This window comes from Ostrea edulis, chromosome 5 (genome assembly GCF_947568905.1).
Source record: "Ostrea edulis chromosome 5, xbOstEdul1.1, whole genome shotgun sequence".
NCBI classification, from domain to species: domain Eukaryota; kingdom Metazoa; phylum Mollusca; class Bivalvia; order Ostreida; family Ostreidae; genus Ostrea; species Ostrea edulis.
In genome coordinates, this window is record NC_079168.1 from 65,318,077 (window position 1) to 65,330,704 (window position 12,628).

At 36.3% G+C, this 12,628-nt stretch overlaps 1 protein-coding gene across 2 annotated transcripts; it reads left to right on the top strand.

Annotated features, from left to right (window-relative positions):
• Positions 1 to 1,620: 1,620 nt before the first annotated feature.
• LOC125649612 (molybdopterin synthase catalytic subunit-like) lies at positions 1,621 to 12,027 on the top strand. 2 transcript variants are annotated; one of them, XM_048877272.2, is made up of 6 exons: positions 1,621 to 1,760; positions 1,906 to 2,003; positions 2,174 to 2,324; positions 3,757 to 3,880; positions 5,951 to 6,012; positions 11,807 to 12,027. In XM_048877272.2, the coding sequence occupies exons 2-6, from the start codon at positions 1,907 to 1,909 to the stop codon at positions 11,862 to 11,864; spliced, it is 492 nt and encodes a 163-aa protein (XP_048733229.1). In that variant the 5' UTR covers positions 1,621 to 1,760; position 1,906; the 3' UTR covers positions 11,865 to 12,027. The 2 variants fall into 2 exon arrangements, with proteins under 2 accessions (XP_048733229.1, XP_048733230.1); XM_048877273.2 differs by lacking the exon at positions 11,807 to 12,027 and adding an exon at positions 6,480 to 8,205.
• Positions 12,028 to 12,628: the final 601 nt, after the last annotated feature.

The following is a 12,628-nucleotide window of genomic DNA, read 5'->3' on the forward strand; positions in this document are numbered from 1 at the left end:
TTTGATGCTTACCCTGTGAACTATAGATCTATAACTCCATAAAGAAACAGGTTGGCTTTTTCACACACACACATGTAATATATGTAGTCCCACAATAAGATTAGTTTTGGCATACAATCACATCAATTATAATGCTTAGGAATAGATACAATTGATTATTATGGATTTTTAGAACATAATTTTATTAACTGGATATCGATTTTATGCTAAACAGAAAGTACAGTAACTGATGGAAATGTTGTGTAATTATGTATAATTAATGTTTATAATCATGAGTAAATACGTTGTTGAAATTTTGTTTTTATTCAGTTAAAAATTTATAAGCATAATTTTCCCGCAAAACATGGTGACAAAAGTAACTGTCCACTTATCAGAAAAGAAAGGGTTCTTTTTGCATGGAAGGTCGGAATGTCTCAACTGTTTGTGTAATTAAGCCATGCGTCAATAATAATTCAAACAGAAGAAAACATTTCAATTAACCTGCATGAGAAAAATGACTTAAGGAGGTACTCTACATCGTCATAATGGCTGACTTCCTTTCAAAACATGGATGAAAATATAAATCTCAGCAATATTGTCTATTCATTTCAAAAATCATCGCCTAGCTGAGTAGCTCAGTAGGTTAGCAAGTCGACTGGTGAACTGTAGATCATGTGTTCGAGTCCAGCAGGGGTTTTAATTTTTTTCCAGATTACTTTCTACTAAAACTGCATTTTTTGACTAAATAAAGTAAATTTGAAAGTTTTCAATTTCAAAATATTGTTGTACATATCCTCCACTTTTCATCCATATCAAATTTCTCTGGTGTAGCTAGCATACCTCATTATATTAAACTTAAATTTACAAATCTTATGAAAACGTATATCAAATGTAGATAACACGGGTAACATCCTGTGTATTCAGGAAGGAAAATACAATCTAGCATGGTTTTTTCAGGGTTTCATACCTGCTTATAATAATATTGGCGCCCCCCCCCCCCCCCCCATTTAACTTACTTGAGGAAAACAAACTAATTGAAAACCTTGGCCTTTAAAAAGCAGTAGCGTGTTAAAACAGCTATTTTTACTCGGATTTGTGCCAATTGAGGCCAATATATTCATGGATTTTCTAATGAATACAGTTCACTTAGATCTTTTTAAAATCAATTAAAACTATACATATATTAGGGGGGGGGGGGGGATTACAACGGTGTCTGGCCAGAAAATTATCAATAAGTAAGGAAAACAACAATGACTATATTCCATGTATTTCAATTTCAGATAAACCTTTTATTCTTTGCAAAAAGTAGAGAATTGGTTGGAAGCGGATCAGGAGAGCTGATATTGACTGCAAATTCTACATTTGCCACACTCAAACAAGCTCTGCTATTAAAATATCCCCCGTAAGTACAAATACAGGTATTCCCAGTCTCCTAAAAACCAAACGACCCGATTCTGATCTTGAAACACACCTGATGTACAGTAATAGAACAGGCACAGAGATATTTTATCGGTAGATAATATGGTTTCAGTGGCTTTTATTACTAATAAAGTTAGAATATGTAATAAACTTTACAAACTTTTTTCAATATTTTTATCACCTTTTTTGTAGATTGGAAATAATAGCAGAAAATATAATTTTATCTCTAAATGAAGAATACGTTGATGACAGCCAAGAGCTGACCCTACGAGACGGTGACGAAGTGGCAGTCATTCCGCCCATCAGTGGAGGATAGAGTCACAATAACACAACTACTGATAGCACGGGACTGTTACTTACATGTAAGGAAATCCACTGTTGCAGGTTAAGCATGGTCAATGAAATGCATTTTGTTTTATTCTGCTTGTTTGTTTTCAAAAATGTTATTCGGGTCCATTTTCTTATAGTAAATCTCTTTATTTCCTGTCCTTTCTTTCATGAAAATAGAATGGACTTCATAGAAATAACAGAGGAGAAACTTGACATCAGTAAGATATCAGGAATGGTCACAGACCCAAGCTGTGGGGCTGTTTCCATATTTGTAGGTATGTCACAATGTTTATTAATGGAGAAAGAAATGTAAAACCTAATCTGAAAATTTTCATCATTAATTAAATGAACTTTGTTTTAAAGAGTCTGTTTATCATTATTCAGTAGAAACATTTCATAATTGTATTTAAATTCCTAATTCTTTTAATTTACTTATGCATTGAAGGAATTACAAGAGATAACTTTGATGGGAAAAAGGTTTTGAGACTAGAATATGAAGCATATAAACCAATGGCAGAGAGAAAGATGAGAGAAATTTGTGACTCAATTCGCAAACAGTGGCAGATACACAGCATAGCAATGATTCACAGAATTAAGTATGTGATGCACTACATATACTAAAGCACTTTTTAGCTCACCTGAGCTGAAAGCTCAAGTGAGCTTTTCTGATCGCTTTTTGTCCGTCGTCTGTCTGTCTGTCTGTTAAACTTTTCACATTTTCGACTTCTTCTCCAGAACCACTGGGCTAATTTCAACCAAACATGGCCAAAAGCATCCTTGGGTGAAGGGCTTTCAAGTTTGTTCAAATGAAGGGCCATGTCCCTTTCAAAGGGGAGATAATCACAAAAATGCAAAAATAGGGTGGGGTCATTTAAAAATCTTCTTCTCAAGAACCACTGGGCCAGAAGAGCTGAAATTTACATGAAAGCTTCCTGACATATTGCAGATTCAAGTTTGTTCAAATCATGGCCCCCGGTGGTAGGATGGGGCCCCAAGGGGGGATCAAAGTTTTACATACAAATATATAGGGAAAAACTTTAAAAATCTTCTTCTCAAGAACCACTAAGCCAGAAAAGCTGAGATTTACATGAAAGCTTCCTGACATAATGCAGATTCAAGTTTGTTCAAATCATGGGCTCCGGGGGTTGGATGGGGCCACAATAGGGGATCAAAGTTTTACATACAAATATATAGGAAAAATCTTCTTCTCAAGAACCACTGAGCCAGAAAAGCTGATTTTTACATGAAAACTTTCTAACATAGTGCAGATTCAAGTTTGTTCAAATCATGGCTCCCGGGGGTAGGATGGGGCCACAAGGGGGATCAAAGTTTTACATACAAATATATAGTTAAATTCTTTTTCTCAATAACCACTGAATCAGAAAAGCTGATATTTACAAGAAAACTTTCTGACATAGTGCAGATTCAAGTTTGTTCAAATCATGGCCCCCGGGGGGTAGGATGGGGCCACAAGTGGGGGGGAGGGTCAAAGTTTTACATACAAATATAGGAAAAAGCTTTAAAAATCTTCTAAGAACCATTGGGCCAAAGAAGTTGACATTTACATGAAAGCTTTCTGACATAGTGTAGATTCAAGTTTGCAAAGGGTAGTTTGGGCCATAATAGGGACTAAGGTTTTACATGCAAATATATATGGAAAGTCTTAAGATATGGGCCAAGGTGACTCAGGTGAGCGATGTGGCCCATGGGCCTCTTGTTTCACATATCATTTTACATATTCATGATATTAACTTATACCAAAGACATCACTTGACATCATTCAGTTTATTTAATGGTTTAGAACAAATCATTTCTTTTTATGTCCCCCGAGTCTACATATGATATTGATACATGTGCCCTATTGCAATCAGATTGGGTTTAGGGTTGAAGTTGCCTACAAAATTACATCCCCATGAACCAGTAAATAAAAATTGACCCTCATGAACAATGATGATTCTGCTGTAGTTCTTTTCAAGCTGTTATTATCTAATTTTTCATTGAAATCTGATTTCCACCTTTCTGCTTTAGTGTGGTGCCCATCTCGGAAGCTAGCATTGTCATCGCCTTATCCTCTCCCCATAGGAAGGAATCCCTGCAGGCAGTGGAGTATGCCATTGATACTCTGAAAGCCACCGTGCCCATTTGGAAAAAGGTAACAGGTTTTCTCTGTCTTTATATTGTATAGTAGAATTTTAGCTAACTAAAGATAAAAGCTCAAGTGAGCTATTCTTATTGAAATTTGTCCTTCGTCTTTGTTGTGAACTTTTCATTATATCATCTTCTCCAGAACTATTTTAAAGCAATTTCCAACTTGGCACAGAATATCTTTGGGTGAAGGAGAGGCAAGTTTGTTCAAATGAAGGGCCATCTCTTATTCCAAGGGGAAATTATGACGAAAAGGCAAAAATAGGGTTGGGTCATTTAAGGAAAAAAATTCTGAACCACTGGGCCAGAAAAGATTACACTTTTGTGAAAACTACAGGCATAGTGAAGATTAAAGTTTGTCCAAATCATGACCCCCAGGAGTAGGTTGGGGCTACAATAGGGAATTAAAGTTTAACATGCTCTTCTCAAGAACAGCTGGACCATAATTAATCATATTAGTATGCAAGCATTCTCAGGTAATGTAGATTCAAGTTTGTTTAAATGATGGCTGTGGGAATATTTTGAGGAAAAAATTTAAAATCTTTTTCTCATTGACAATGGGGCCATGGTTAGTCATATTGATATGCAAGTATCAGGAAATGCAGATTCAGATTTGTTCAATTTGTGGCCCCCAAGGATAGGGTGGAGCCACAATAGGGTATCAAAATGTTACATTGGAATATATAGTAAAGTCTTTAAAAATCTTCTAGTGAACCTCTAGGCAATGATTAGTCATATCAAATATCCTCATGTTGTGCAGATTCAAGTTCGTTTAAATCGTGATCCCTTGGGGGTAGGTTGGGGCCACAATAGGGGGTCAAAGTTTTACACAAGAAAACATAGGAGAAAATCTTTAAAAATCAAATTCTCAAGAGGGACCAGGATTAGTCATTGATGTGCAAACATCTCCAGATATTGCAATTTCTAAGTTTTTCAAACCATTGCCCCAGGGGTAAGCTTTGGATTCAAAGTTTTATATGGGGGGAAATTTGAAAATCTTTATAAGAACAACATGTCATGATAAGTATGCAATCATCCTTGCGTAGTACAGATTCAAGTTTGTTTGAATGGTCCTGGGAGGTAGGGTGGAACACAATTGGGAATTGAACATTTAGATGGGAATATATTTAAAAAATAGCATTACAAATCTTTTTCTCCAAGAACTGCTGGCCACGATTAATCATATTTTAATGTTGTGCATTCTTATTTCATCAAATGATGGCCCCTGGGGTTAGATAGGAGCTAAACAGGGGTTTGAATTTTTACATGTGAATGCACATAGGAATTTTTTTAGAAATTCTTTTTAAGAGTAGTAGGACCACAATTACTTATGCCTGGCATATGTAAGTAAGTGAGGACCACATTTAAATGTAATGCAACATTCCCAAGTTGTGTGGACACAAGTTTTTGTTTTTTTTTTTTTTTTTTTAGGTCACCTGAGTTTACTATTGCAATTGGTTTGTGTCCATTGTCATCCGTTAACAATTGAACATATTTAATTTTTCTTGGTAACTACCATTCCAATTCTTTTCAAATTTGGAGTGGAGCATCTGTGGGACAAGGGGGACATAAATTGTAATTTTCAGGACTCCTACACCCCTGGGGTCCTAGGGGTGGGGCAAAAACTGCTTTTAATTAATACTAAGGTGACCATTAAGGCCTGTGAGCCTCTTGTTTTTTCAAACTATGAACCTTGGGGCTAGAATGGGGGATATTTTTTTTTTAAATATATGAATAATGGGGGGGGGGGGATGTTTATAAAATCTTCCTCTCCAGAACAAGGTCATGTTATGTCTATATTGAATCATCCTAATATGTTGTGTCGATTCAAGTTCAGTTAAGTCATGACCCCTTGGGGCTAGGGTCGGGTTATCATATGGGGTCAGAAGTTTTCATGGGAATAAAGAGGTCAAGAAATCTTTTAAAAATCTTTTGATGCAGAAGAGTATAACCAAAGGAACTGAGGTGAGCTTCATGGTTCATGGTCCTCGTTTATATACCTACCATACTAAAGTTATTCTTTGCATAATGGATTCATACAATCGATAATAATGATATAGTGATACATTGCTTTCAGGAAATTTATGCAGATGAGTCTTCCAGCTGGAAGGAGAACAAAGAGTGCTTGTGGAGTAAAAAGTAAATGACCTTGGCCCTTTAGGGGAATGAATTATGGGTTTATACTTAAAAGACTGCTTCCATCAATATAATTGGATCAAACTGAATATAAAACAAGTTCAGTGCAGATTGAATACGTGATATCACAATTACCTAAGTATTGATTAAGGACACTTTCTGTGAAACTGTTCTATGTCTTGTATAATGTTTGTTAGGAGTAAAGTATGGATATATATGGAGAAGGCCAACACTCACATTGGGCAATTAGGCTATCCCTAGCTAGCAAAATATGCATTAAATCTATCCTACCTGTTAATGGTAAAATGAAATGATATCATGTCAAGGACATTTTTAAAGCTGAAACATGGCTGAATTCATTGTAAAACAGTATATGAACAATAGATCAATTTTTATTGTACCACAAAGCATCTAGTTAATTATGATAGTACCATTACAATTAGTATGTGATGTGAATATTTTACTTGCAGCCATATTGTTTACAGTTGCCAAAAAACTGAATTGTGGGTATAATAACCACCTATATTATAGCATGATAGAAATGCATTGTGGGTATAATGTTACAGCCTAATGGAAATGCATTGTGGGTACAATAACGACCAATGTTATAGCATAATGGAAATGCATTGTATCACCAAGGGATGCACTGTAGAACAGATCTGTAGAGAGTCTGATGATTTCCCTAGAACAGATCTGTAGAGAGTCTGACGATTTCCCAATGTGTGTATCCCTTGTTTAAAAAAAAAAGCTGGCAGACATTCCAGATTTCAAGGCTTTTTATACCTGCAATATGAAAGAGTTCTTGTAGGGTTCATTAATTGCAATTCACAGCATTATATGTAAAGTTAGTGGGTTTTTCCAAAAGTAGCAGAAATGCTACCATGCAAATCGGCCATAATCAGACCAGGCCTGGAGGTTATAAAACTTTGACCGTACTCAAACTCAGCCATGTTTGTTTCGAGTACAACTCTGAGCAATATATAAAACTTTTACTGTACTCATACTCAAACTCAACCATGTTTGTTTTGAGTACAACTCAGGGCAAGCTCCGAGCATACTCGAAAACTCTTGAGCATGTACTCCTATTGAGTATGAGAATAATTTTATAAAAGTTTCAGAGCCTTCACTTTTGAGTATGCGTATGATTTAGAGCACAGAGTTCGAGTTTGAGCATGAAAACGTGCTCAAAAAAGTTTTATAACCTCCAGGCCTGAAGCATACTTTGAGTTGGAGAATGATTTTATAAAAGTTTTATAACCTTCACTTTTGAGTATGAGTACGATTTCGAGCACGGAGTTTGAGTATGAAAACATACTCAAAAAGCTTTATAACCTTCAGGCCAGAGCTGTAAAGCTTAGATGAGCTCACTTTTGATCTAAGTCTCATTTTTATAAAAGGAACATATTGGGGAAAAAAATAGACTTGGATCAAATGTGAGCTTTTCTAAGTTTTATGACCCGGGGGCAATGAAAATTAAGACAAGCTCACTTTAAATCTCACTTTCATAAAAGTTGCAGCTTTATGGGCCTGGAGTTGGCCTCCTATTCAATATAAAGTTCTTAAGATGCCCCATTTGATGACCCTCTCCATTGGTGAATGATGTCACTTTTTTAATTTTGTTTAACTGTAAGCGGCTAGCCATCAGAAAATTTAAAGGAATTCAGATTCTGAAGAATTCATAAACTTCAAAGAAAGCAGGCAAACATTATGCATCCATTGGGATTAATTTTATATATGTCTTGCCGCAAAAAGATCCAGAACCCAAATTGCCTCTAATGTGATCTGTCAGATAAAAATGTCAATTTAAAGCCATATTGCATGTAATTTCCTTTTACAATTATGTTTGCTTCATCTGCATGTCAATTACCGGTAATTTGAATGAAAATGAGAAGCCTTTGTCACTTTTTTTCATTCAAATTTTATTAGCTCCCAACTTGCACATAGGATATTGCTTGTGTCTGTTTATACATACTCCAGATCTCTTAATGAATATGCAGAATGTTCAATGTTTAGCTAGGTGCCATATTTCCATGAATTGCTGATTAATCAGAATTATCAAGTCTATATATTTTGATAGCATAGTTTCAGATCAAAAATAGAAATTTAAAAGTATGTATTTATTCATATTGACATGATTTTATGAGTGATAGGAATATACATATGTATGATGTATTATAAATATCTGTGATGATTTGATTTTGCTGTTTTTTTCTGTATCGGTAAATGCATTTATACAACTACGATATGATGCAGTGCATCTGCCAGCACCTTGTGGGTCAGATAAATACAGTACTTATATGGCTGGGGTAATCAAACCTGGCTCATTGATAAGAAGCCCATTGTTTACAAGGTCAGGATCAAACTGAAATAGGTAATTTATACACACAAATCAAGATAGAAACAGTGCTAACAAGAGGTACTGTGAGCAATGCTCACTAAGAATACCCCCCGCTTACCCCAATCTCCCAAAGGGTCTTGTTAATAAATTACCCTCCCCCCCCCCCCCCCCCCCCCCCCCCCCCCCGAGTGTAAAAATATGGTATGCCTTTGTAGAAGAAAATGGAAGATATAGTCCGAACACAAATCCATGATATAAACCTATAATTTTGACCTTGAGGTCAAGGTCATAAAGAGGTCATGAATGTACATGACACATAGTCTCGTGGTGATACACCCATGTCTTATGGTATGACCATGTCAAAAACCCTATAATCAATTTTGAACTTGGGGTCAAGATCAAGGTCATATAGAGGTCATGAAGGTACCCGACACATCGTCTCATGGTGATACACTCGTGTGTCAAATATGGTATGCCTATGTCAAAGAACAAAGAAGTCATGGCCCTGACAAAAATCCATTGTAAAAACCTTTAATTTTGACCTTGAGGTCAAGGTTATATGGAGGTCATGAAGGTACCCGACACACATCGTCTCTTGGTGATACACTCATGTGTCAAATATGGTATGCCTATGTCAAAGAACAGAACTTATCGCCCGGACATGAATCCATTGTAAAAAAAAAAAACCTTTAATTTTGACCTTAAGGTCAAGGTCATATAGAGGTCATGAAGGTACTCGACACATCGTCTCATTGTGATTCACCTGTGTGCCAAATATGGTATGCCTATGTCAAAGAACAAAGAAGTTATGGCCCAGACACGAATCTGCACAAATGGACAGACAGTGATTCCTATATATTCAACCCCAGAACTTCGTTCGGGGGACATAATAAGGCTAGGATTATTAAACCTGATGCACATATTCAACCATCTAAGACGAGATGTATTATGGTGTAGCGGACAGTATAAGAGGGAACTTATACTGCCCTGCTAGAGAGCTAGCTTTTCTAGTGATGTGGTAGAGTCTCTCTCTTGATCACGCAAGTTAAGCAACGGCAAGAGTGATGAGCAGTTGGCTGGGTGACCGCTACACGTTACTTGGTGGCAGCGTAGTGACTCTGGTGTTTGGCGGGAGGACTGTTTCAGGTAGAGTCTCTTTGGAGCTCTGGGTACGGACGTGGATTCGTTTGGGGAGGATGGTGATTGGAGAGGACTCGCGCTATGCTTTGGGACAAAGCTTCCCCGATTGCGGGGGAAAGTGTAGCGGACAGTATAAGAGGGAACTTATACTTCCTTGCTAGAGAGCTAGTTTTTCTAGTGATGTGGTAGAGTCTCTCTCTTGATCACTCAAGTGAAGCAACGGCAAGCGTGATCAGCACTCGGCTGGGTGACCGCTACACGTTACATTGGTATGATACAGTGTTTTAGTATGGTTGTCCATTCATTCATGTAGTGTGGGAAGAGAATAAAGCTACAATGTAGGATGATAAAACTAGCACATGTTCCCTGTGGTGGAAGGAAGATGCCTGTTATTTCTCAAGGTCAAAGTGTTACTTTCCATGGATAATTTGTAAAGGAAAATCAGTACTAAGAAGAGGTACTGTGAGCAATGCTCACTAAAAATACCCCCCGCTTACCCCAATCTCCCAAAGGGTCTTGTTAATAGGTATAAATTGCCTCTTTCCTGAGTGTAAAAATATGGTATGCCTTTGTAGAAGAAAATGGGATATAGTCCGAACACAAATCCATGGTATAAACCTTTAATTTTGACCTTGAAATCAAAGGTCAAGGTCATAAAGAGGTCATGAATGTACATGACACATAGTCTCGTGGTGATACACCTGTCTTATGGTATGACTATGTCAAAACCCTATAATCAATTTTGACCTTGAGGTCAAAGTTCAAGGTCATATAGAGGTCATGAAGGTACCCAACACATCGTCTCATGGTGATACACTGGTGTCAAATATGGTATGCCTATGTCAAAGAACAAAGAAGTTATGGCCCGGACACGAATCTGCAGACAGACAGATGGACGGACAGACTGAGTGATTCCTATATACCCCCCAGAACTTTGTTCAGGGGGTATAGTAAGGCTAGAAACATTAAACTTGGTGTGCATGTTCTCCATGGTGTCATTGCCTAGTATATGTTGTTAATCCTTTAACAATCATTACTGAATGAAAGGTTAAGATAACGAACAGTAATCAATCTCATAAACTCCTATATAAAGAAATACAAAATAAAGAATTGAACCCCTGGACAAACAAAATAAAAGGTGGGATCAGGTGCATATGAAGAGTAAGCATCACATGTCTACCAGTCACACCCGCTGTAAGTCCTATGTCTTAATAAGGTAAGCAGAGTAATCCATAGTCAAAATTAATGTGCCAAGAACAGCTTAACATTTGGTATGAAACACGTCAGACAGCATTTGACCAAATGATGGATTAGATTGGCGTATTTTGCAGAATGACCATATTGTGTCGTAAAGACGTAATACTAGTACTACACATCCAACAGAAAGACATGACCTATGACCAAGAAATAATTTGCAGTATCTTGGGGGCATATATATAAATATATACACAAGCGTAATATTCCAGGTTTCAGTCTTGTAATACAGCAATCATGGCTGATGGGGAGATGAAAATGGATGCGAGTTTTGCGTTAAATTTCAGTAATATATTTACATCTACATGTATAGTTGTCTATTCATATCTTATTTACGTATATTTTACATACTGAACTGCATATTTTATGTGCAAAAATTCATTGGGTCTGATACATTCCACCCTACATAAAATACCTTAGTCGAATATATTAATGGTCATTGTCACTTCAAATTAATAATAATGAAATATTACATTAATCAAACCAGGAAAATTTACACGACACAAAATCATCTTATCTTGGAGCATGCGAAAATCTATAATTAATGCAACTCGCTCCCATAAAATATTACATGAACCAACTAAAAATATTTACTTGCACAAAATCACCTTATCTCAGAACATGTAAAAATGTATAATCGGTAGGGCTGAAACAATTCACCAAAATATCAATACTGTTCCATATAAATGCTCGAAACAATGTTAGATTCATTGCCTCGATCTTCGGTTCAATACGGTTTTTTTTTAATCGGGTTCAGTAAAAAACCTTCAGCCTTTACATGGACTTGTTATTTCTACATGCACGAGGAATCTAATGGTGTCCATAATGGTCAGACTGTTGTTAGCCTCGAGTCTAACAAAAACAACAATGTCAGTTTAAACCACAGAGCAAATAGGTATCTTACTGTTTGGCGGTTTTACTTGTAAAATTGTGACTGTGAATCTTAGTAATTGAATTTTTCTTCGAAGTCATTATTGGTTTCTTTTGTATACTATATCGTATTGAAAATGTTGAATCCTGGCATAAATATTGCAATACGATTGTATCGTGGGCGTATCGTTTCAGCTCTTATAATGGGTGTATGTTGTGTTTACTGGACTCCGTGCCTCGAGACATTTCATAAAGTAGACATTCAAAAGGGAAGTTTATGCATCACTTTTGATGGAACTCATAAATTACCAAAGCTCTACACGATCAATAAGTGAGCTGAGGTTAATCTACAGAGCTGTGATGGAACTATACAATACCAAAACTCTACACAATCAACAAGTGAGCCGGGGTTAATCTACAGAGCTGTGATGGAACTATACAATACACTGTACCAAAGCTCTACACGATCAATAAGTGAGCTGGGGTTGATCTACAGAGCTGTGATGGAACTTATATACAATACTAAAGCTCTACACAATCAACAAGTGAGCTGGGATTAATCTACAGAACTGGATAATCTAAGACTTGTCATCTTTAATGTGCTCCACTGTATTGATAATTTTTCTGCATGATTGCATGTACCGTAGATCACTTTTATTTTGTGAGGAAACAATATGATTTTTTTGGTTCACTTTCATGAATCATTACTTTATATTGCTGAAGTCTTGTATATTTTAGAGTTTATTCACAAGAACTAATTCTGGGTAACAAAAGAAAAAAAAACCGTTGGATGGAATTTGGTTTCAGTCTTTACAAAAAGTTCTTCCATATTCGTTCTAATTTAGGAATTTAGGCCAACAGAAGCAATAAGTTGTTTTTCACACATCGCAATGCAATTAACATGTGGATACAGGAGGAAACTTTTAATAGATCTCATGATGCATGTATTGTTTAATGCATTTTAAGTTCGTTATTGCCAAATGATATTTCAGATTTTTGTAAATTTTGCATTTTTGG